A 25,309-nucleotide genomic window follows, 5' to 3' on the forward strand; every position below is an offset into this window, starting at 1 on the left:
AAAAAAAAAAACAGCCTCTTTCTTGAGGTCCCTCTTTTTATTTTTATTAACTGTTATCAATGATTGCCTGTTCCTATTCTTTGCCTATTTTCCATTGACTTGTCTCCCCCCGACCTTTGCCAGAGGTCCTTGTATGTCAGGGACGGTGACCCTTACTCTGTCTTTCCTATCACCAGTATCCTCTCCCCACCCCCTGTGGGTCTCATGACTACTGGTGGTGACATCACTGAGGTGCCAGTGCATTTTCGACTGAGTTATTGACACCATCCTCTCTTGTGCACTTGGGGGATGCAGTCTCCAGGAGCTCAAAGCAAAAGAGGGAGAGCCTCCTGCATCAGTCAGGTGTCAGGACAGACCAGGACAATTCTGTGCCATCCCAGCTTCATTCAACATGTTTATTTTAACCAAATACGCACATTATAGAGGAGGTCCGTTGTTTAAATGATATATTTAAAGTATTTAGAATTCTTCTGAACGAGAAAGCTCAGACCTGCCAAAGAAATTCATTTTAAAAAGACCTAATTCACTGAATTCTAATTCAGCCCAAGTGCTTCTCTCTCGAACCAGCTGTACATGGACATCTTCGACAGCATCTTACAGTGGAACTGCCTTCTCTCTTGCAGGACTCCCTACAAAGTGAGACCTGTGGCCATCAAGCAGCTCTCTGGTAAGGCCTTGCTATCATTTTTTAAATTAAAAGAAAACAAAAAGCTCCAGGCTGCACCTGTAATTGAATATGTATGAGTTAGGCATTGAATCTGAAGCCCAGTACTGTTACAGAATCTAAAGCCGTGTACTGCTGCAGAGACAGCCATACTCTGCCCTCCACAAACCCCCAGGATGCCCAGCCCCACCCCCTCCCACCCGGTCCTGACGACTTAGCAGACACTGGGTGACACCCCACTCTTGTCTCCCTGGGCCCAGTATCTGTCCTGACCGTTCAGACTGTGAGGCAAAAAGGCCAACCCCCAGGATGCCTCATACAGTCAGTGGTGTTTTTTTCTTAAAATCCCATTTCCTTTTGAGTCTTTGATCGCTCTTATTTATGTATGATTTATGCATAATAAAATGCTCCCATTTAAGTGTATATTTTGATAAACCTTGAAAGTTCTATACAACCTTGTTAACTACCACCAAAACCAAGACTGGGAACATTTACATCACCTAAAAAAGTTCTCTTGTGTTCTCTCCCGCTTAACCCCTGTCCCTCAGCTCCTGGACTCTGTCAGCCACCAGCCGCTCTTTGACACCATAGATTAGATTTGTCTTTTTGAGAGTTTCATAGAAAATGAAATTATGTAACATGTGTACTCTTTTTTTTTGACTCGACCTAATGTTTTTGAGACTCGTCCATGTGTTGTGTGTATCAGCGATTCTTTCCTTTTTATTGGTGAGTAACGTTCCAGGTATGGCTGGACCACAGTTTGTTTATCCATTCACCTGTTGAAGGACATCTGGGTTATTTCAGGTTGGGGACTTTTATGAATAAAGCAGCTGTGAGCATCCAAGTACAAGCATTTACAGGGACATATATTTTTATTTCCCTTGGAGTCAATGGGATTGAATGGGATTGGTGGATCACATGGTTAAGTGTATATTTCGCTTTATAAAAGGTACTGCCAGGTAATTTCCCTGCACATCTTGCATCCGCACCCATAATGTACGAGAGTTCCCGTTGCTTCACAGCCTCAGCAGCACTTGACGTTGTCAGTCCTTTTTGTGGTAATCAGTTCTATTGGGTGTGGAGTGGTACTGCATTTGGTTTTAATTTGGTTTCCCTAGTGATTAATGATGGTGAGTATCTTTAAAGTATTTACTGGCCATTCTTAAACCTTCTTTTATGAAGTGTTTGTTCAAATCTTTTCTGATTTGTTGGTTGTGGTGGTGGTGGGTAGTTTTCCTTCTTACTCTTGAATTGAAAGCATTCCTGGTATATTTGGGATACACACCTTTTGCCAGGTAGATATTATAAATATTTTCTCCTGGTCTGCAACTTGCTTCTTCATTTTCTTATGAGTGTCTTTCAATAACCAGAATTAAATTTTGATTAGGCCCAATTTACCAGTTGTTCTTTTATGGTTTGTACTTTTTGTGGCCAAAGAAATCTTATTTTATCCCATAGTTGTGAAGTTTTCTCCTCTGTTTTCTTCTACAAGTTTTATAGTTTTAGCTTTTGCATTTAGGTCAGTGGTCCATTTTGAGTTAATTTTTGGGTATGGCCTGAGGCAAAAGTTGAGGTTTATTTTTCTTTTTAAAATTTAATATTAATTTAATTTTAATTTTTTCAAAATTGATGTCTACAGAATAGAATTTTGATGCCACCCATACTGCGCTGGATGGTGTGTGAGTGAGGCCCTGATGTTTCTGTGTCTCAGGGTCTCATCTTTCAAGTGACAACGTTTACATAGGAGCACTGGTTGCTTTAAATATTTTTATGCCTGAGTAGCTCTTTATGAAAACTCTTAATTCAGTTCTTTTGATAGTAGATGTTAGAATAAAATCTGAGTTCTAACCTTTTTTTGTATGAAAATAACTTCTTTAAAAATAAATTTATTTATTTATTTTTGACTGTGTTGGGTCTTTGTTGATGTGCACAGGCTTTCTCTAGTTGCAGTGAGCAAGGGCTACTCTTTGTTGCGGTGCGCAGGCTTCTCATTGCGGTGGCTTCTGTTGTTGCAGAGCACGAGCTCTAGGCACGTGGGCTTCAGTAGCTGTGGCACACAGGCTCAGTAGTTGTGGCTCACGGGCTCTAGAGCGCAGGCTCAGTGGTTGTGGCACACGGGCTTAGTTGCTCCGCGGCACGTGGGATCTTCCCGGACCAGGGCTCGAACCCGTGTCCCCTGCACTGGCAGGCAGATTCTTAACCCCTGTGCCACCAGGGAAGCCCAATAACTTTTTATTAACATGTAAAGCGCTTATCAAGCCCTTGACCTAACAATAAACTTTTTATTATTGTTTTTTGTTGTCGTTATTAACTAGATCCTCGACTTTATTCAGGCTTCACTAGTTTTTTTTCCTGAAGTCCCTTTCCTGATCCAGGATCCAATCCACACTTAGTCGTTATGCCTTCCAGTCTTCTCTGGTCTGACAGTGTCTCGGACGTTCCTTGTTTGTCATGACCTTGGCGGTCTTTAAGAGTCTGTAGAATGCCCTTCAGTCTAGGCTTGTCTGATGCTTTTCTCATGACCAGCCTGGGGATGTGGGTTTTTGGAAAGAATACAAGGAGGCCACAGTACCCACATGATCACTGGCTTCTTCGCCATAAGGTCACTATTTTCCCCTTTCCTTGCTCGATTCTTTGGAAGCAAGTCCCTAAGTATAGCCCACCTTCAAGGGAGGGAGAAAAGAATTGAGGTTCATTTTGTTAGATATCCATTTGTTCCAGCACCATTTGTTGAAAAAAACGATCCTTCCCCCCCATTGAATTTTCATGGCACCTTTGTCAAAAATCAATGGACCAGGTGGCTTCCCTGGTGGTGCAGTGGTGGAGAGTCCGCCTGCCGATGCAGGGGACACGGGTTCGTGCCCCGGTCCGGGAAGATCCCACATGCCGCGGAGCGACTGGGCCCGTGAGCCATGGCCGCTGAGCCTGCGCATCCGGAGCCTGTGCTCAGCAACGGGAGAGGCCACAGCAGTGAGAAGCCCGCGTACCGAAAAAAAAAAAAAAAGAAGTATATTATCTAATTTTCAAATATTTGGGTATTCTCCAGTTATCTTTCCGTCACTGATTTCTGTTCATTCCATTGTGACTATGTAACGTAAGTCTTTTTTGATTTATTGAGATACATGGTGTATCTTGGTGACTGGTCCATGTACATATAAAAAAGAACGTGTACTGTCGTTACTGGATGAAAGGTTCTATACATGTCAGTTAGGTCAAGTGAGTCAATAGTGTAGCTCACGTTTTCTGTATCTTTACGTATGTTTTGTCTGCTCGCTCTATTGATTACTGAAGGGTGACTATTAAAATACGTAACTCTGTTGTGGATGTGTTGTTTCAGTTCTCAGTTCTCTCAGGTTTTGCTTCATGCCTTTCAATTTCTGTTATTGGACACATACTTATTTAGGATTGTTGTGTCTTCGTGATGGATCAACCCCTTTATTCCTATGAAAATTTGCCCTTTATCCTTGGTACTATTCCTTGTTCTCAAGTCTTCTTTATCTCATGTTACTATAACCACTCCAGCTTGCTTATACTTAGTGCTCCTATGCTATTATCCCTTTCCATCTTTTTACTTTTAATGTCTTTATATTTGAAGTGGATTTTTTATAGGTGGCATTATCAATTCTGGCAAATTAAGCTTTTTAATTAAGTTTTTAAGCCATTTACATTAAATGTAATTATTGATATGGTTGGGTTTAAATCTACTATCTTGTTAATCATTTTCTGTTTTTCTCATTATTCTTTTCGATATTTTCCACTCTTTCTACATCTTTTGGATACCGAGCATTTTTTAATTCCTTTTTTTTTTTTTTTTTTTTTTTGCGGTACGTGGGCCTCTCGCTGCTGTGGCCTCTCCCGTTGCGGAGCACAGGCTCCGGACGTGCAGGCTCAGCGGCCATGGCTCACGGGCCCAGCCGCTCCGTGGCATGTGGGATCTTCCCGGACCGGGGCACGAACCCGTGTCCCCTGCATCGGCAGGTGGACTCTCAACCACTGCGCCACCAGGGAAGCCCCTTAATTCCATTTTTTTTCCTCTACTCTTGATTTATGAAGTGTACTTCTTTGTCTTATCTCTTTGTGGCTGCTCTTGGTGTTCCAGTATGTACCAGCGACTCATCACAGCCTGCCTTTCAGGTCCATTACCCCACTTCACCATAATGCAAGACTCTCAGAATAGCATGATTCCATCTCTCCTGCCTCATTCTTTGTGCTTTACGTCACACATTTTACTCTTACATATGTTTTAAACCCCATGGTACACTGTTATCATCTTTTGCTTTTGACACTTATATTTTTTTCTTCGTGTTTCTGTATATTCATGTTTGCCTCTTTGTTATGTTGTGGACCATCTGGATTTTGTTTTCTTCCATTAAAGAGCATAGGCTCTGTCCTGGCAGACAGTTAAGCTACTTACAAATCAGTTTGATGCCTTTGAGACCTGTCTTTTAGCTTTGCTAGGACGGTTCTAGAGAACCCCTACTCCAGGGAGAGTTCCGTCCTGCAGCTGAAGCACCGTCCCTGTGGGGCCTCCACTGACGTCCTGGTGACCACCAAGCATTCCTGACTCCAGCTCTTTGGAGCTCAGACATTTGGAAATGAGGTTTGAGGTTGCTGGGGGCAGGTCATGTGGGACCTTGAAGGTCCATGAGGAGCTGGTGCCTTGATTCCCATGTGGGAAGGGCAGGGGAGGTGGTGAGGAGTGATCAGATCCTGGTGTGTTCTGAAGGAAGAACCAGGCTTATTTCCTGACTGAATGGAAGTGAGATATAGAAGAAAGAGCAGTCGGAGAAGCATCGGAGGTCTGGCCTGAGCCACAGAAAGGATGGAACAGCAGCCCTGTGAGGGTGTGAGCTGAGGGTGACGTGGGCTCAGGGCGGTGGGGGTGGGGGAGGGGGCGAGGTTTGCCTGTTGGACGTCAATGTTGGGTAGATGGGTCTAGGGGAGCCATCACACCTGAGCTGGGGATGTGACAGTGTGACACTGGACTGTCGGTGTGGGTGGTGTTTGCAGCCATGGGCCTGATGAGCTCCCCAGCCAGGGAGGGACCGAGGACTGAGCCCTAAGACGCCACACTGGGGGACAGCATTCCCTGGGATGGCCGCTGACGACTTGACACCATCCAGAAGAGGGTCCCTTTGAAGAACAAAGGGGAAGAAAACAAGCCGAGCAGGTGGACGGGACAGGGATGAGCCTCCGGAGAGGAAGACGGGGGCCGTGGCAGCGTGATCAGATGTTTGCACAGTCCTTGCTAGAGGAAGAAGAAAGAGGATTTTGTGTGACTCTCTGCCCTTTGGGAATTGCTCGTAGGAGTCTTTAACTCTTTGAGCTTCTCTCTCTGGAAATAGCCTTCCGTCTCCCATCCATCAACACCTGGCCTGGCTTCCTGGAGCCTCTCGGCCTTCGCCCCCGCTCAGTAACCGGTCCTGGCCATGCAGCCCTGAGTCAGGGCCTGTAAGGAGCCCCACCGGCCCTGCGGTCGCCAGGCCGCATTCAGGATGGCGGGAAAAACAACCTCACGAGAGGACTCAGGAACCTTGTGTCCGGACGTACGTGCGGCTGCCAGGGCCCGTGGGCCTGGCCTCTCCTGGGAGCCCCGCCGTCTTTGCTGATCCTCTGAACCACACGTGTCAATAAACGCCCCTAGCGGTCCTGGTGGGGCCGGACAGTGCAGAAATGCCCCAGTCGTCCTGTTTTGCTGTTTCAATATTAGGAAACAGTGAAGAGAAGAGTATTGTGGAAAACATGACTTTTCATAGAAGAGAAGGACGGGCCAGTCCTGACCCAGCAACCACGTGTATAAGAAGGCCAGCCACCGTCCAGCTGCCGCTGTAAATGCAAAATACACACTGAGATTTGAAGACTCAGCACGGAGAAAAGGGATGTAAGCTAGCTCATGAGTAATGTTTACAGTTCATGTTTCCTTATTGAGATGTAATTCACACAGCATAAACCCCACCATTTTAAAGTACACAAATTCAGTAGTTTGTCGTGTATTCACCTGGCTCTGCACCCGTCACCATTCTCTAATGCCAGGTTTCCACACCCGCAAAGGAAGCCCCATAGCTGCCAGCACCTACTCCCGTCCCCTCACCCTGTTCCCTGGCAACCACTTGTCTGCCTTCCGTCCCCGTGGATAGGCCTGTCGTGGACGTGTCGTGTAACAGACTACGTGGCCCTCTGTGCCTGGCTTCGTTCGCTTGGCCTGATGTAGGCAGGGTTCCTCTGTGTTGTAGCGAAGGTCAGCGCTCGTCCTTTCGTGTGGAAGAGCCACGTGGTGTTTTTCCACTCATCAGCTCATGGGCAGTTTGGGTGTTTCCACTTTTTGGCTAACGTAAATGATGCAGTTGTGAACAGGTGTGGGCAAGTTTTCCTAGGAATGATACATGTTGAAATGAGATATTTTTGAGATAAGTTGGGTTAGATAAAATATCTCAGTTAAAAAAACAAGAGCCCAGCTACCTTGGAGGAAGGGTCTAAGAAAAGAGCACATGCAGACTAAGGGCTTCCTTCTCTGAGTCCCCTGCCTGTGGACACCCTCTACACGGGAAGCTCTGAGGGCTGACGCCCCGAGAACCGTCCTCCTGCCAGAGAGGGAGCCGCGGGCAAGCGTTTGGCTTCCTTGCCCCTGGGTGGAGCGGTGGGGACAGTTTACGCATCGAATATGCAGTTGCCCAAAGGGACCCCAGAACAATCAGCCCAGATGCCCCTGCTCATCGGCTCACAGTTCCCTGCTTTTCCTCCGCTCCCCACGCCCCCCAGCTTTCCTGGGACCACCTCCACGTGCCCTGCTGGCGCCTGATTCCTTGTCTCCGGGTCGGCTTTGGAAGATCCAAACCTAAGAAGCAGGGACCGTCCAGCTGCCATCGTTCAGGTGTCAGTTGGGTGAAGTGGTCTCAGGAAAGCGACCGACCACGCTGCACCGCAGTTACCCTGCAGAGTAGGAATTATGATACACGCCCGCATGGCTCTTACGAGGATAGATGAAGTAATTCGTACACAATGCTTAGCACGGTGTGTGCCACTTGGGGAGCACTCGCTAAATGGTGCTATCATTTAAAATGCCCTAGAGGACACGTTTGCATGGCTGAAGCTGTGTCTGTCTGGAATTGCTGAATTTTCATGGAGCCAGGACTGCTTCCTAAGGTCTGAAACATGGAGGGCTGGCTCCCGTTCTCACTTGCCAGTGAAGTTAATGCTTGACATGTGAGCACAGGCATGGTGCTTAGGAGAAATAATAATGCTTCTTAATAATATTTTCTATTTTTAGTGCAGTTTCACTGCCCACAGCTTGGTCATCGAAGCCTTAGTCATCTTTTCTTGTATACTTTTGGGGAAAAAAAGGGTTCAGTGTATAAAACGAAAGCTCCTGTTCTCCCGTGAGGTCTCTCAGGGGCTTAGCGCACTTCTGCTTTCTTTAGCTTTAGGGAATTGCATGTTCACCTGCTCCTTGGGGTGGTTTAGGCGACAGCGGGAGCACTGAGCCCATCACTGTCAGGAAGGCGGGCGGCGAACGGTAATACCGGACACAGAATCGGCATGTGTTGACTACAGAATCTGGTCCAGTCGGCCCTTGGTGTCCGCGGTCCCACATCCACAGATGCGGAGGGCCGACTAAGGGTACCAAAATCATCAGCAGATTTTGCTGTCCTCGGGGGCAGGGGTCTTGGAACCAATCCCCTGCAGATACCGAGGACTGACCGTACCTCTGGGAAGCAAAACTTCAAACAGGAAGCAGACGCTCTCCGCCGCTAGGCGTCTGCAAAAACCAGGCACACACATGTCCGCGTCCCCTCTAACTGTGCGGTGAGATGCACAGACATAAAGGGTACCATCTGATGAACTTCCATAAAAGAGCACACGCGTGTAGCCACCACACCAGTCGAGACAAAGAACGCTTCCATGGCCCCAGAAAAATTCCCTTGTGCTTGTCTTCAAATCTGTTCCCACGCACCATGAGAAACCACCGCTTCTTTTGCCACAGGCAGATTGCTTTTTCCTGTTCTTAAATTTCATGAGAATGGAATCACACAGAGTGAGCTCTTTTGTGTCTGCATTCTCTCGCTCAGGATCATGTTTTCAAGATTCACGCATGCCGTTTATTTACTTTGTATCGCTGGGTGGTATTCTATTTCGTGAGCACTCCACCACTGGTCATTAATTCTCCTGTGGATGGACACTTCCAGTTTGGGGCTAAGCTACGGTAAGCATTGTGCGCGTCTTATTACGGGCATGTTTGTCAGTTATCTTGGGCAGTACCTAGGAGTGATGTTGCTGGTTCGTATGCCCAGCTGTCTTCCCAGGTGGCTGTACCATTTATGTTCCCACCAGTAATGTATGAGTGATCCCGTTGTCACATCCAACCCAACACTAGGCATTCTCAGTGTGTTTAATTTTAGGCACTCAAGTAGGCGTAGAATCATATTTCACTATGGTTTAAATTTACATTTCTCGGATGACTTAATAATTGTTGAGCGTGGTTTCCTGTGCTTATTGGGTACTTGAATATCTTACCTCGTGAAGTGTCTGTTCCAAGTATTTTTGTGCAGTCTTTAGACTGTTGTATTAGTGTTTATCAGTGGTTTATAAGAAACCATATATTCTGGATATAATCCATTTGTGAGATGTATATATAGCAAGTATCTTTCCCCGTTTGTGACTTACCTTTTTCATTTTCTTAAAGGGGTCATTTGATGAGCAGAAGTTTTTAACTTGATGAAGTTAATTGAACAAGTCTTCTTTTATGTGTAGTACTTTCTGTGTCTTCTTTAAGAATCCTTTCTCTACCACAAGGTCATGAAGATACATTTTCAGGAAATTTAGGGTTATAGCTGTTATATTTCAATCTGTGATCCATTTCAAATTAATCTTGTGTATGGTGTGAGGTAGGAGTTGATGGTCTTTTTTTTTTTTTTTTTCCATACACGTACCCAGTTGTCACAGTATCCCTTGTTAAAAAAGAGTTTCCTTTTCCATTGAACCACTTTGGCATGTTTATTGAAAATTAATTGACTCTATATGTGTGAGTCCCTTTCTGGACTCTATGTTCTGTTTCATAGATCTGTTTGTCTGTCCTGACACCAAGACCACACTGGCTTAATTGCTAGAGCTTGGAATCCGGTAATCTTCCACATTTGTACTTCTTTTTCAGTTGTTTTGGTTCTATGGGTCCTTTTCTTTTCCCTACAAATGTTAGAATAAAGAATCAACTTGTTAATTTCTTTCAAAAAGGCTTCTCTACTTGAACTGGGATTGCATTCAGTATATAGATTAATTTGGGACTAATAAAATCTAAGCAATATTGAGCCTTCCAACCATGAGCATGATACATCCCTCCACTCAGCAACGCTTATAGCTTTCAGAATAGAGGTCCTGCATATCTTTTGTTAAATCTGTTCCTCAGCATTCTCTGTTTCCTGGTGTTATTGTAAATGGGATCCTCACGTAATTTTCCTTTTGTTTGCTCCTCATTTACGACAGACATTTGTGTGTTGACATAGTACCTTGTGACATTGCTTATTAATTCATGGGTTAGTTCTGGTAGTTGTTTCATAGAATCTTAGGATTTTCCACAGAGACAATCATATCTTCTAAAAATAAAGACAGTTTTACTTTCTACATTCCAGTCTTTTTGGATTTTATTTCTTTTACTTGTCTTGTTGCATTGGTTGAAACTGCAATACAATTAAATAAGACTGAGAGCAGACATCCTTACCTCATTCCAACCTCAGGGGAAATGCATTCACTCTTTCACCATTGGGTGTGACGTGAGCTGCAGTTTTTTTTGTAGGTGCTCTCTGTCAGATTGAGGATGCCCTCTTCTCCCAGTTCACAAAGAGGTTTTTTTTGTCAAATCTTCTGTGTTAAATTTTATCAGAGGTTCTTTGTGCATCGACTGAAATGGGTTGAGGGAGTTTCCTTTTATTCTTAGTTTTCTAATGTTTTTTTCCATCATAAATAGGTGTTAGGTTTTTGTCATGTGTTCTTTCTGCATCTACTGGGATAACATATGATTTTTCTCCTTTATTCTGTTAAGGCAGTGAATTATACCGACTAATTTTCAAATGTTAAAACAACTTTGCATTTCTGGGATAACCCCACTTGTATTCCCAGGAAGTGTTCCTAGGAAAATACTTAGGAATAAATTTAACAAAGGGTATATAGGACCTTTACCCTGATGTAGGATGTAGTCCCTTTTTATATATTGCTAGATTTTATTTTTTAATAATATGTTAAGGAGTTTGTGTCCATGCTCATGTAGGATGTTGGCTTATAACTTTTTTCTTGTAATGTCTTTGTCATGCTTTGATTGTGGGGTTATGGTGGCCTTATAAAACATATTGGGGCATTTACTTTCTTCTCTGTTTTCTGAAAGATTTTGTGTAATTTTGGTGTTATTTCTTCCTATATTCATTTACATGTAATGTATTTCTTGATATGCTTGAGGTTAGATCTACCATGTTGCCATTTGTTTGTTTATTGATCTTGGGTTCGGTTTCCTGGTTCCTCCTCTTCTGCCTTCTCTTGGGTTCATTGGATAAACTCTTGTATTCTATTTTATTTCTTCTGTTGACTCTTTTTTTTGTTAATGGAAGAAATTAGCTCTTTTTTTAAAGTCTTTATTGAATTTGTTATAATATTGCTCCTGCTTTATGTTTTGGTTTTTTGGCCACGAGGCATGTGGGATCTTAGTTTCCCGACCAGGGATCAAACCCATACCCGGTGCACTGGAAGGCGGAGTCTCAACCACTGGGCCGCCAGGGAAATCCCTCTTCTATTGACTCTTTACCTCTGCTTTTTGCATTATTTTTAGTTGGTTGTTATATTTCACCGTGCATCCTTAACCTTTTTTTTTTAATTGCAGGCTTTATTTGTTGGAGATCAATAAAAACACAAAATTGAGTGAAAAGTACAGAGTTCCCACATATTCCCTCCTTATACACTCACTCAGTCTCTCCCACCATCTGCATCCTGCCTCAGAGCTTTACATGTGTCCCAGTCAGCCAACACTGACACGTCATTGTCGACCAAAGTCCATAGTTTACGTCAGGGTTCACTCTTTGTGTTATACAGTCTGTGGGTTTTCGGATGCATAAAGACCTGCATCCACCGCTACAGGGTCATACAGAGTAGCTTCTCTGCCCTAAAAATCCTCTGTGCTCCACCTGTTCATCCATCCCTCCCCCTAGACCCCTGGCAACCACGGATCTTTTTACTGTCTCCATAGGGGTGCCTTTTCCAGAATGTCCGTAGTTGGAATCATACAGTCTTCAGCCTTTTCAGATTGGCTTCCTTCACTAGGTACTATACATTTCAGGTTCCTCTATGCCTTTTCATAGCTTCATAGCTCATTTCTTCTGAGGGCTGATTTATTCCTTCCCCTATTGAAGGAAGTCTTGGGGTGCTTCAAAGTTTTGGCAGTTATGAACAGAGCTGCTATAAACATTTGTGGGAAAGTTTTGCGTGGACGTAACTTTTCAGCTCCTTTGGGTAACTGCCCAGGAGTGCAGTTGCTGAATCATACATTTAATTTTGTAAGAAACCACCAAACTGGGTCCTCCCCGGCGGTCCAGTGGTAGAGAAGCCGCCTTCCAATGCAGGGGACACGGGTTCGATCCCTGGTCGGGGAACTAAGATCCCACACGCCACAACTACTGAGCTCACGCACCTCAACTAGAGAGCCTGTGTGCTGCCAACTACAGAGCCCACGCGCTCTGGAGCCCCCATGCCACAACTAGAGAAGAGAAAACCCACACACCACAACTAGAGAGAAGCCCACGCGCCGCAACGAAAGATCGTTTGTGCCGCAACTAAGACCCAATGCAACCTAAATAAATAAATATTTTTTAAAGGTTTTAAAAAGAAAACAAGGAACCACCAAAATACCTTCCAAAATGGCTGCTCCATTCTGCATCCCCACCAGCAGTGATGAGAGTTCCTGTGGCTCCACAGCCTCGCCAGCATTTGGTGATGTCAGTGTTTTGGATTTTTGCCATTCGAATAGGTGTGGAGTGGTATCTCATTATGGTTTCAATTTGCAATTCACTAACGATGTTCAGCATCTTTTCATGTTTATTTGACATCTGTGTATCTTTTTTTTTCTCAAAGTGTCTTTTCAGATCTTTGCCCATTTTTAAATCATCCTTAACTTTTTAGCCTAGTTAAAATTAACATTGTGTCACTTCACATAAAAAGTAAGGACTTTGCAGCAGTAAAATTCCTCCCCACAACCTTTGAGCTATTGCTGCAATACACTTTATTTATTTTTTATTTTTATTTTTTTGCGGTACGCGGGCCTCTCACTGTTGTGGCCTCTCCCGTTGCGGAGCACAGGCTCCGGACGCGCAGGCTCAGCGGCCATGGCTCATGGGCGCAGCCGCTCCGCGGCATGTGGGATCCTCCCGGACCGGGGCACGAACCCGCGTCCCCTGCGTCGCCAGGCAGACTCTCAACCACTGCACCACCAGGGAAGCCCTGCAATACACTTTACATCTATGCTTCACACTGAATGTTTGCGTCCCCCCCGCCAAAAAAAATTCACATGCTGGGATCCTAACTGCCAATGTGATGGCATTTGGAGGTGGGGCCTTTGAATGGTGAGTAGGTCATGAGAGCAGATCCCTCATGAATGGGATTAGGGCCCTAATAAAAGAGACCCCAGAGAGCTCCCTCGCTCCTTCTGCCCTGTGAAGACACTGAAAAGACGGCCATCTATGTACCAGGCAGTGGCTCTCACCATACCCCGACTCTGCTGGCGCTCTGATCTTGGACGTCCAGCCTCCAGAGTTGTGAGAAGTAAATTTCTGTTGTTTACAAGCCACCGAGTCTCTGGTAGTCTCAGAGCAGGTGGAGCAGCTAAGATCATCTACACCCAGTATAAACTCCATAATACAGTATTAAAAGTTTTACTTTAAACATCCAGCTGTCTTTGGAAGAAATAATGAAAAGAAACTTAAAGATAACTTTTTTGTAGTTACCTACCTATTTGCCATCTCTGGTGCTTTTTTTTTTTTCCCTGTAGATTCCAACTACTGAGTGGTGTTATAGCCCTTCAGCCTGAAAATTTTCTTTTTTCTCCGAGCACCTCTTGAAGCGCAGAACAACTAGTGACTAATTCCCTCAGCTGTTGCTTCTCTGAACATGTCTCTGTTTGCCCTTGTTTGGAAACATATTTCAGGGTGTAGAATGCTGCATTCAGAGCTTTGTTTTTGTTTTTTTAGATGTTGGGGGTAGGAGTTTATTAATTTATTCATTTATTTTTGCTGTGTTGGGTCTTCGTTTCTGTGCGAGGGCTTTCTCTAGTTGTGGCAAGCGGGGGCCACTCTTCATCGCGGTGCGCGGGCCTATCACTATCGTGGCCTCTCTTGTTGCGGAGCACAGACACGCAGGCTCAGTAGTTGTGGCTCACGGGCCTAGTTGCTCCGCGGCATGTGGGATCCTCCCAGACCAGGGCTCGAACCCGTGTCCCCTGCATTAGCAGGCAGATTCTCAACCACTGCGCCACCAGGGAAGCCCCTGTTTTTGTTTTTTAAAAGAGGTCTAAAGATGTCCTTTTTTTTTTTTTTTTTTTTTTTTTTGTGGTAGGCGGGCCTCTCACTGCTGTGGCCTCTCCCATTGCGGAGCACAGGCTCCGGACGCGCAGGCTCAGTGGCCGTGGCTCACGGGCCCAGCCGCTCCGCGGCATGTGGGATCTTCCCGGACCGGGGCACGAACCCATGTCCCCTGCATCGACAGGCGGACTCTCAACCACTGCGCCACCAGGGAAGCCCGCTTCCATTGCTTCTGCTGAGAAGTCAGCTTTTATGGTCTCTTTCCCCTGCGAATGAATCATTTCATTGTGAATCATATCATCCCCTTCTATCCCTCTGGATGCTTTCAAGGTGTTTTTCCTTTATATCTGGGCTTCAGCACTTTGACCATGTCGTGCCCTGGTTTTCTTTCTGTTTATCCTGTTTGGTGTCCTTTGTTGAGCTTCCATGGTATATAAATGTGTTTTCATCAGATTTGTAAAATTTTCCACTATTATTTCACTACGTGTATTTTATGCACCATTCTCACGCCTTTCCTTCTGAGACTAATTACACGCATGTTAGAAAGTTTGCTCTTATCCCTCGTGTGACGGGCTCTGTTGTTTTTTTAAGATCTTTTTCTTTTTGCTCTTCAGATTGGAGAATTCCTAATGATCTGCCCTCAATTCCCCTGACCCTGCTGCTCACTCCAAACTGCTATAAACCCATCTGTGAATTTTTTGTTTCAGATACACTTTTAACTTCAACAGTTTCATTCTGTTCTTATTCATGGATTCCTCTTTTAAGATCCCCTGTCTGTTTACTACTTACTAACATCTTTTTTCTTTAGTTTTTGGATGTACTTACATTTGCCACATAAAAGGCAATTATAGGGACATGCTCATTTCAACTTCTATGTCATCTGGGGTTTTTTGGTTTTAGTTTATCTTGTGCAGCCTCTGCAATTGTGCGACATTAACGTCCACAGATGGTTCTCAAAAAGGGTTCAGTCTCTTAATAGAGCTTTACAGGAGCCCTCCTGTCGTGTGAACCACCTTCGATCATCTTACTGGATCGGAGTTGATCCTGACAGAATTCTCCCTGACGCCGGTCTTCTGGGGTCATGTGACACACCGTCAAAGCCCAGACGCAGTGAACCGTGCTTGACTCCCTTTGGTTTCACCGTAATTAAACGTTCCCACAGAGTGTCCCCTCACCGAGACATTCAAGGTTATCACATAATGGACAAAGTCCCTCCAGCTTGTACAGTCAATCAGGTGCTGGATCTCAGATTCAGATTCCTCTGAGGGCATCCTCAAGAGAATGTCACACCCGTGTCCTCCTCCCTGAAAAGTCCACCCCCTGACCACACCATGGAGGAGGGGTGGCTCTCAGGGAGGAGGCCAGTGTGCAGAACATTTTTGCCCCCTGGGCTCCGTGCGACACTGCCCATCTTTGCAGTCCTACGTGGGAACATGCCTGGTGGGGGGCGGGGGGCAAGGTGGGCTTGGCCGGGTCGTGCCATGGCTTTCTCCCTGCAGCCACTTCGAGCTCTTAGGAGGCTTACATGATCAACATGGGCAAACCACTCAGGACAGTGCCTGGAACCTAGAAAGTGCTCCATGAAGATTGTTTTGGTTGTTGCGATCCATAGAACAATAAAGAAAAATTGCATTGCTAGCTGTCCCAGAAGCTTCTCCCTCCGAGGCATTTGTCTCAAAACTAAGCCTACGCGGAAAGGAGGGCATAGGGAGGAATTGTATCCAACACCTGAGATCAGACTCAACTATGCACAGTACAAATCCCAGCTCCAAAAGCGAAAGGGGAAAAGAAAACAACCCAGCCCCTGCCGTAGAGGTCCGGCGAGTCTGCAGTGATCCTGCGAGGACTCGGCCGAGACAGTTACGGGACATTCTCCAAATGTCAGATGTGGTCGCCAGCGCCCTTTGGTCCATTTTGCTTTCTTTGTCACATCTGAGTGGCTAACAGGAGGCGAAAGCATCTAGTCAAAGTCACACCATGGGTCACCTGGGACGTCCCTTTGGCCGCTGATAAACAAGGGTGATTTCTCGACAGGACGGACCGTGGAAAGGGCACCTGTTCCTTTAAGGAGCGAGGCCAGGTCACTGTTAATCATATCATTTTATTGTGCTCCTGGTTGTAAAGGAAGCGTCCTCCTTCTGCACGTCTACTTTATGACATCCATAAACAGTGAATTGCCGGTGACTGTACCCAGGGCTAGAACATCGTCTCTGGCTGGCAGGGCCCGGAGAGCCAAAGTGGGGCAGAGGTGAATTCCCCCACTTCTTTCCTGGAGAGGGGCAGTGCCACCTCCCAGAAGGAGGGGCAGGAGGAGACAGAGAGGGAGTCCCCTCTAGGCCCTTCCTACCCACAGCCCTGGAAATAAACGCACCTCCAATCTTCAGGGCCTTGGGGTGTCTCTTTGGGCCAAGTAATGGAGGTGATTTTCCCTAATGCAAAGCAAAGCACCCCTTTCTGAAGGGATATCCATTTAAAAAAAAAAAAAAAGCTTTGGGCTTCCCTGGTGGCGCAGTGGTTGGGAGTCCGCCAGCCGGTGCGGGGGACGTGGGTTCGTGCCCCGGTCCGGGAGGATCCCGCGTGCCGCGGAGCGGCTGGGCCCGTGAGCCATGGCCACTGGGCACGTGCGTCTGGAGCCTGTGCTCTGCAATGGGAGAGGCCGCAGCAGTGAGAGGCCCGCGTACCGCAAAAAAAAAAAAAAGCTTTGGGAGGGTGTCTGTTAAGTATGTATTTTTTGAAGGGTGCTCAGGGCCTCAGGCGAGGTACGTAAGGTCGGACAGGTCACACGTCATGCTAACAGGATGGAGACACAACAGCAATGCTGTGCAACAGTTGCAGACGTATCAGGAGAGACTGGGACCCACCGTGGACTCCAGGCGGTCCACTCGTCGCACCACTGGGGGCTGGGGTTCAGGTGCCCGTGCCGGTGTGGGGCCAGCATATGACCAGGGCTGCGTTTGCTTCCATTTGCACCGGGGGAGGAAGGTATGCGTGCCAGCCAGCTCAGGTGAGCAGAGGATGGAGGAATGGCCATGGCTGTCATTGTCTCGTCCAGCACGGGGTGGGAAGAGAGGTGCCCATCAGCTGGCTGGCCTGGCCAATCAGGGCATCACCTTCAAGGTGACCTTCAGGAATGAGGGGGCCGGACTGTCCTGTCGATCAATTAAACCAGATCTTTATGTCCTTCTGTGCTGCAGAGACTCAGGATTTGTCTGAAACACGTAAACAGTTCCTGGAAGGGCTGGGAGAGGTGCAGGCGGGTTCCTCGAAGCGTCTGCAGCAGGCCAGCGCGGAGTCGGGCAGCAGCCGCCGGCATCGGGGAAGGGCAGGGCGGGGCTGAGGGGGTGGGTGCTGTCCTGCCAGCCCACGGGCTGCATCCTGCCCACAAACCCCAGTAGGCAGCTCTGCACCCGTCTGCACAGGGTGGGCTGCTCCGGACCCCTCGATTCTGTTCCAGCGGAAGCTCCTGGGGCCTCCCTGGTGCAGATCCACGGCCAGAATCCGGACTGATCTAGCAGCATCCTTAAAACAGGACTCGGATTCTGCCAGTCTCCAAGATTGTCCTGGAACTAAATTAAACGCTTCTGTGATGTGTGGGAGACCCTGCCAGCCCCAGCATTTACCCGTCGGGGCCCGTCACCTGAGAGGCCAGCCAGATAAGGCCCCCAGAATATCTAGGCTAGGCCCATCCAGGTGGAAGCAGGGAAAAGCAGCCCAGACCTGAAGAGGCTGATGAGAAGCCTACAGAGAACTCTGTGCTTACGACGGACCATTTGGCCTTTATTAAATCTTTTGCTTTTATGAAAGCTGTGGGTGCCTAGGAGTAAATCACGGCGAGCTTGGAGCAGTGTCCCAGATGTTCACTAGCGCGTGCTAGGTTCAGGGACACTTCTGATGGTACGTCAGCTGTTCTCATGGAGCAGAGTTTTCTCTGGAGAGCACGTGAGTCACCCATGACTCGGCTGGCTCCCCCTCAGCCTCCATCCTGTGGACCAGCAACCATTCTGCTCTGACTCCCACTCTTATAGTCATAGTTCCTGTCTCCCAATTTTCTCAAAAATTTCGACATCCAGAGAGACCCCAAAGGCCCAATCACGTCCAACCCTGAATTGCCAGCATCCCTGGCTGTGGCTGGTTACTCTTAAAGCTATTTTAAAACTTGCAAAGCAAAAACACTTGAATATGCTTCAATTTTTTTAATTCGATATATGCCACGTAGCATCTAGGAAATAGATGGGTTTCCCACATGCTGTCAGACTTTTCTGATAGGGCGTGGTTTGGCCACCAAGGTTGGGCATGACTAATATTTGCGACTGAAAAGTGCTTCTTGCCCCCAGGTCCAGGGGTTCAGGGCTATCTGAGGCTTCTAGGCGAACGAAGAGCACCTTCGGGACAGTGCAGGAAAGATGTGGCTGCTTCTCAGCCTGGACCTGGTTCCCCCCAGAGCTCTGCCTGTCACCCCATGGACAGTGCATGCACCAGGGAAGACACTCAAAGCAAGAGAAGGCTGCCAGCGACCCTCAGTGATGTAATGACAGCTGCTGTGGCTGTTGGCAACCCTTAGTGATGTAATAACAACACCTGTGTCTGTTGGTGACTCTTAGTGATGTAATAACAACACCTGTGGCTGTCAGGGACCCTTAGTGATGTAATAACAACACCTGTGGGTGTCAGGGACCCTTAGTGATGTAATAACAACACCTGTGGATGTCAGGGACCCCCCCCCCCCCCAGTGATGTAATAACAACACCTGTGGGTGTCAGGGACGCTTAGTGATGTAATAACAACACCTGTGGGTGTCAGGGACCCTTAGTGATGTAATAGCAACACCTGTGGGTGTCAGGGACCCTTAGTGATGTAATAACAACACCTGTGGGTGTCAGGGACCCTTAGTGATGTAATAACAACACCTGTGGGTGTCAGGGACCCTTAGTGATGTAATAACACTTTTAACGTAATAGCAACAGCCAACAGCCAACATCGGAGCGCTCGCCACGGGCTAGGCGCTGCCCTGAGTACTTTACACACATTAAGTCAATTAATTTTAAATTCGGAACTCCCCTGGGAGGAAACAGTGGCCCGCGACAGGAATGCCAGTGCTCTGGGGTGCAGGGGCTGGGGGGTGGCGGGAGGCACCCACTTCCTGATCAGGCTCTGTTTATGGTTGTGTGGGTGTGGTTGGCCTTTCGCGTAGAGGCATTTATTCGCTCTTTTCCCCTTGCAAAAGAATGCAGATTGCACAGTACCTAAAGAGGCAGCTCAGGGCGAAATTACATACATGGCAGTGGCGTGAGCACTGCAGCCTGGGCAGTGGCGCCCTGAGGCTTTCTTGCCGCCAGCTCACCTCTGTGCCTGTGCCCTTTCGGAGGACATCGGATTTGTTGTCACGGGTGGCACATGGGCTGAGGTGTAGCTAGTACGTGGACCGGAATACGAGTGTCCACACCTTGGACTGAGCTGGGAGCAGGAAGGTATGGGATGAAGTGGCGAGAAGCGTTATTACTGCTGGGGCAGTGATAAATTTCGGCATCAAAATCCTATAATGCTCAAAGGAGCCCACCTCAAAAGTCCAAGGGAAAATTCCCCCTTAACTTTTTCTTTCCATTCTATCTATTAAATTTTTAGTAAACCGTTTAAAATGATTATAGAGTCACATACAGTTGTAAGAAAAAAGGCGGAGAGACCCAGGCACACTTTACCCTTTCTCCCCCAGTGGTAACATCTTTCAAACTGTAGTAAGATATCACCCCTGGGCTGTTGACACTGATGCAGTCCAGATACAGAGCATTCCATCCCCCCAACGCACGAGCCCTCCTTTTATAGCCTCCCCCAGATCCCTCCCTTCTATTCCCCACCCGTCCTTAACCCCTGGCACTCGCTAATCCGTTCTCCATCTTTATATACTTCTGTCGTTTCAAGAATGTTCTATAAATGCATTCATCCAGTGGGTGAGTTTGGGGGTTGACTCTATTCCCTCAGCATAATTCTCCGGAACTGCATCCAGGTTGGTACGTGTATCACAAGTTCAATCCTTTTTATTACTGGGTAATATTTCATGGTGTGGCCGGAATGCAGTCTGCTTACCCTTTCACCTACTGAAGGGCATCTGGGTTGTCTCTGGTTTGGAGCAATTAAAAATAAAAGCTGCTCTGAACATCATGTACCAGCTTTTGTGTGAACATAACTTGTCATTCCTGCCCCAGAGGGCCATTGCTAGGTCAGACATACAGTACTTACATGTTTAGTTTTTTTAAGGAATTGCCAAACCATTTTCCAGAGTAGCTGTACCGTTTTACATTCCCACCAGCGATGTGTGAGTAATCCAGTTTCTCCACATCTTTTCCAGCATTTGGGGTTGTCACTTTTTTTTTTATTTTAGCTTTTTTGATAAGTGTGCAGTGATATTTCAGTGTGGTTCTAATTTGCATTTCCCAGTGACTCATGTAGCTCAGTAACTTGTCATGTGCTTGTCATCCATCTATATATTCTCTCAGTAAAATGTCTGCTCGTGTGTTCTGCCCATTTTCAAATTGGGCTGTTCTGTTTTTCACTGTAGAGTTTTGACAGTTCTTTTCATCGTCTATATTCAAGTCTTTGTCAGATACGTGGTTTGCAAATATCTTTTTCCCAGACTATAGCTTTTCATCCTCTTAACAGGATTTTTCTCAGAGGAAAAGTTTTACTTTTGATGAAGCCCAGTTTATCAATTTTCCCTTTTATGGACTGTGTTTTTGGTGTGAAATCAGAACTCTCTGCCTAGCCCAAGAACCTGAACATTTTCCCCTATTTTTTTTCCTAAAAGTTTTATAGTTTTCGATTTTACATCCAGGGTCCACTTTGCATTAAGTTTTATGTAAACAGTGAGGTTTAATTCGAGGCTTATTTTTGTGCCTGTGAAAGTTCAGTTGCTCCAGCCCCATTCATTGGAAAAACAGTCTTTCCACCATTGAATTGCTTTCGCTCATTGGTCAAGGATCAGTTGGGCGTGTTTGTGTGGGTATCATTCTGGGTCCTCTGTTCTGTTATCTGTGTCTAACATTCCACAAATGTCACGGTCTTGATTATTACCTACGTGATAGGTCTTAAAGTCAGATAGACTGATTTGTCCCATTTTATCTTCTTTTTCAAGATTGTTTTAGCTCTCCTGGTTCCTTTGCATTTTCATGGGAATGTTAGAATAATCTTGTCTATTTCTACAAAAAGTCTGGATGGGGTTTTGATAGGAATTGTGCTAATCTGGGGAGAAATGACATCTTTACTATGTTGAGTCTTTCGAACCATGAAAATGGTAGGTCTCGCCATTTATGTATCTTTTTTCATTTCTTTCAGCACACAGCTTCTGCATACGTTTTGTTATATTTACACTTAAGCTGTTTGAGCTTTTCTAAGTGTTTGTAAATGGTGTTGTGACTGTAATCTCAGAGTCTCCATGGTCGTCACTAGTATATAATCAATTTTGTATATTTATCTTGTATCCTGTGACTTGCTGAACTCACTTATCGGTTTTACTTTTATATCTTGCTGAATTCTCTTGCTAATATTTTGTTAAGGATTTTTGCTTCCGCATTAACGAGGGATATTGATTTGTAGTTTTCTTTTTTTTTTGTTGTCTTTGTTGAATTTAGTATTGGGTTAATACTAGCTTCATAAAATGAATCGGGAAGTGTACCCTCCTCTTCTGTTTCCTAGAAGAAATTGGTCAGAATTGTATTACTTCTTCTTTAAATGTTTGGTAGAATTCTCCAGTGAAACCATTTGCACCAGGAATTTCCGTGGGGGGAGTTTTTTAATTAGAAATTCAGTTTCCTGAATAGACACAGGCTCTTCAGATTACCTAGTTCATATTGGACGAGTATACTAGTTCACACTTTTCTAGGAATTGGTCCATTTTCATCTAGGATGTCAAAGTTATGTGTTTAGAGTTGTTTGTGGTTGTTCCCTTGTTATCCTATTGATGTCTGCAGGGTCTGTAGTGCTGTCCCCCTTTTCATTCCAAATATTGGTGATCTGTGTTTCTTAGTCTTGCCAGGGATTTGTCAGTTTATTGATATTTTTACATAACCGGCCCTTTGTTTCATTGGTTTTCTGCTTGTTTTTCTGTTTCTGTTCCATAGATTGCTGCTTTTTATTATCTCCTTCCTTCTGCTATTGCTTTAGGTTTATTTCGCTCTTCTTTTTTTAGGTTCTTAGATTATTGTGTTGAGGGTTTTCCTCTCTGCTAATGCAAGCATGTAGTGCTATAAATATTCCTCTCAGCACTGCTTTAGTTGTGTCCCACAGCTAAATTTTGATGTGTTGTATTTTCATTTTCATTCAGTTCAATGTCTGTTTTTAGGTCCCTTGAGACTTCCTCTTTGACCCATGTATTACTTAGAAGTGTGTTGTTTAGCTTCACAGTGTTTGGAGATTTTCCTGCTATCTTTCTGTTACTGATTTCTAGTTTGATTCTCTTAAAGGTCAGAGACCATACTCTATATGGTTGCAGTTCCTTTACGTTTGTTGCGGGTTTTTGTGTGTGTGTGTGGACAGCATGTGGTCTATTTTGGTATACACTTTGTAGGCACCTGAAAAGAATATGTGTTCTGCAGTCGTTGACAGACTTTTTTTTTTAAACATATTTTTATTTAAATTTATTTATTTATTTATTTTTGGCTGCATTGGGTCTTCGTTGCTGCTTGTGGTCTTTTCTCTAGTTGCAGCGAGCAGGCTTCTCATTACAGTGGCTTCTCTCGTCATGGAGCACGGGCTCTAGGTGCATGGGCTTCAGTAGTTGTGGCGCACGGGCTCAGTAGTTGTGGCTTGCAGGCTCTAGAGCGCAGGCTCAGTAGTTGCGGCGCACGGGCTTAGTTGCTCCGTGGCGTGTGGGATCTTCCCGGACCAGGGCTCAAACCCGTGTCTCCTGCATTGGCAGGCGGATTCTTAACCACTGCGCCACCAGGGAAGCCCCCGTTGATAGACTTTTAAATATATCTCAAGACTTTGAGACAGATCACTAACTCTTGAAGGTTATGTGATACATTACTTTTTTAAACTTTTATTTATATATTTTTTATTGGAGTATAGTTGCTTTACAATGCTGTTAGTTTCTGCTGTACAACGAAGTGAATCAGCTGTACGTATACCTATATCCCCACGCTCTTGGACCTCCCTCCCCTCCTCCCCCCATCCTACCCACCTAGGTCATCACAGAGCACCAAGTTGAGCTTGCTGTGCTATACAGCAGGTTCCCACTGGCTATCTATTTTACACATGGTAGTGTGTTTATATCAATCCTAATCTCCCAATTCATCCCACCCTCCCCTTCCCCCACCCGTGTCCACACATCCATTCTCTACATCTACGTCTCTATTCCTGCCCCATAAATAGGTTCACCTGTACCATTTTTCTAGATTCCACATATATGTGTTAATATACGATGCTTGTTTTTCTCTTCTGACTTATTTCATTCTGTATGACACACTCTAGGTCCATCCACATCTCTACAAATGACCCAGTTTCATTCCTTTTTATGGCCGAGTAATATTCCATTGTATATATGTACCACATCTTCTTTATCCATTCACCTGTCGATGGGCATTTAGGTTGCTTCCATGTCCTGGCTATTGTAAATAGAGCTGCAATAAACACTGGGGTGCATGTGTCTTTTTGAATTATGGTTTTCTCAGGGTATATGCCCAGTAGTGGGATTGCGGGGTCGTATGGTAGTTCTATTTTTAGTTTTTTAAGGAATCTCCATACTGTTCTCCATAGCGGCTGTATCAGTTTACATTCCCACCAACAGTGCAAGAGGGTTCCCTTTTCTCCACACCCTCTCCAGTTTGTAGATTTTTTGATGATGGCCATCTGACCGGTGTGAGGCGATACCTCATTGTAGTTTTGATTTGCATTTCTCTAATGATTAGTGATGCTGAGCATCCTTTCATGTGTTTGTTGGCCATCTGTGTGTCTTCTTTGGAGAAACGTCTATTTAGGTCTTCGCCCATTTTTGGATTGGGTTGTTTGTTTTTTTTTTTTTTTTTTTGCGATACGCAGGCCTCTCACTGTTGCGGCCTCTCCCATTGCGGAGCACAGGCTCCGGATGCGCAGGCCCAGCGGCCATGGCTCACGGGCCCAGCCGCTCCGTGGCATGTGGGATCTTCCCGGACCGGGGCACGAACCCGTGTCCCCTGCGTCGGCAGGCAGACTCTCAACCACTGCGCCACCAGGGAAGCCCTGGGTTGTTTGTTTTTTTGATATTGAGCTGCATGAGCTGCTTGTATATTTTGGAGATGAATCCTTTGTCAGTTGCTTCATTTGCAAATGTTTTCTCCCAGTCTGAGGGTTGTCTTTTCATCTTATTTATGGTTTGCTTTGCTGTGCAAAAGCTTTCAGAAGAAGTGACCTAAAGTCCTGCGGAGTTCACCGAGGAGGGCTGTGAAACCTTCTCTCTGGTGATTCTTGTCTGTGGAGTCACCACCTTTCTCCCCTGATAGGTGTGGGCCTCTCTGAAGGATAGAACTTGGATCCGCTCAACATACGGCTCAATGAAGTTTCCTGGCTGACATTTTCACTCTTATATTTCCAAGAGATACAACGAGACGTTGTTTCCCTTCTTCTCATCAAGTTATAGAATGCTAAAGCCAGAGGAAACCTTGGGTCATCTGGTCCACCCTTTCATTTGGCAAGTGAAGGAATAAGGTCCCAGAGGTCGATTTAGATTAATTTTTAAAATACGTTTATGAAATTAACGTATGTTTATTACAGAAATGTATTCGATATAGAGAAACAAAAATAAGGGGGAAAAGTGTATATATAATCTTACAACCAAAAAGTAACTGCAATTATTATTTTGGAACGTATCCTCCCAAGTTTTCAGAAATGTGATCACACTGTACTTTAACAATAGACATGAACATTTTCCAAGATGCTATTCCTAATAGCAGAATATGTTTCCACAGTACAGATATACCATCACTTACATGCCATAAGTGATGTGCAGCTGATGGGTACATAGGCCGTTACAGTTTTCACTGTGTTAAATAACATCGTGGTGAACACCTTTCTCCTAGAAATGAAGACACTGGATCATTTTTAGCTTTTCAGCCCTGTTGCCAGATTGGAT

At 45.6% G+C, this 25,309-nt stretch overlaps 1 protein-coding gene across 4 annotated transcripts in view; it reads left to right on the forward strand.

The window, feature by feature from the left end:
* The window catches only part of PDE9A (phosphodiesterase 9A), a 99,894-nt gene that overhangs the window by 43,006 nt on the left and 31,579 nt on the right, over nucleotides 1-25,309 (forward strand). For all 4 annotated transcript variants that reach the window (XM_032631630.1, XM_032631631.1, XM_032631633.1 and 1 more), the window contains exon 4: nucleotides 624-667. In XM_032631630.1, the coding sequence (XP_032487521.1) occupies nucleotides 624-667 (44 nt within the window). The remainder of the gene's footprint in view (nucleotides 1-623; nucleotides 668-25,309) is intronic.

The sequence above is a fragment of the Phocoena sinus genome, chromosome 4 (assembly GCF_008692025.1).
Source record: "Phocoena sinus isolate mPhoSin1 chromosome 4, mPhoSin1.pri, whole genome shotgun sequence".
Lineage (NCBI taxonomy): Eukaryota > Metazoa > Chordata > Mammalia > Artiodactyla > Phocoenidae > Phocoena > Phocoena sinus.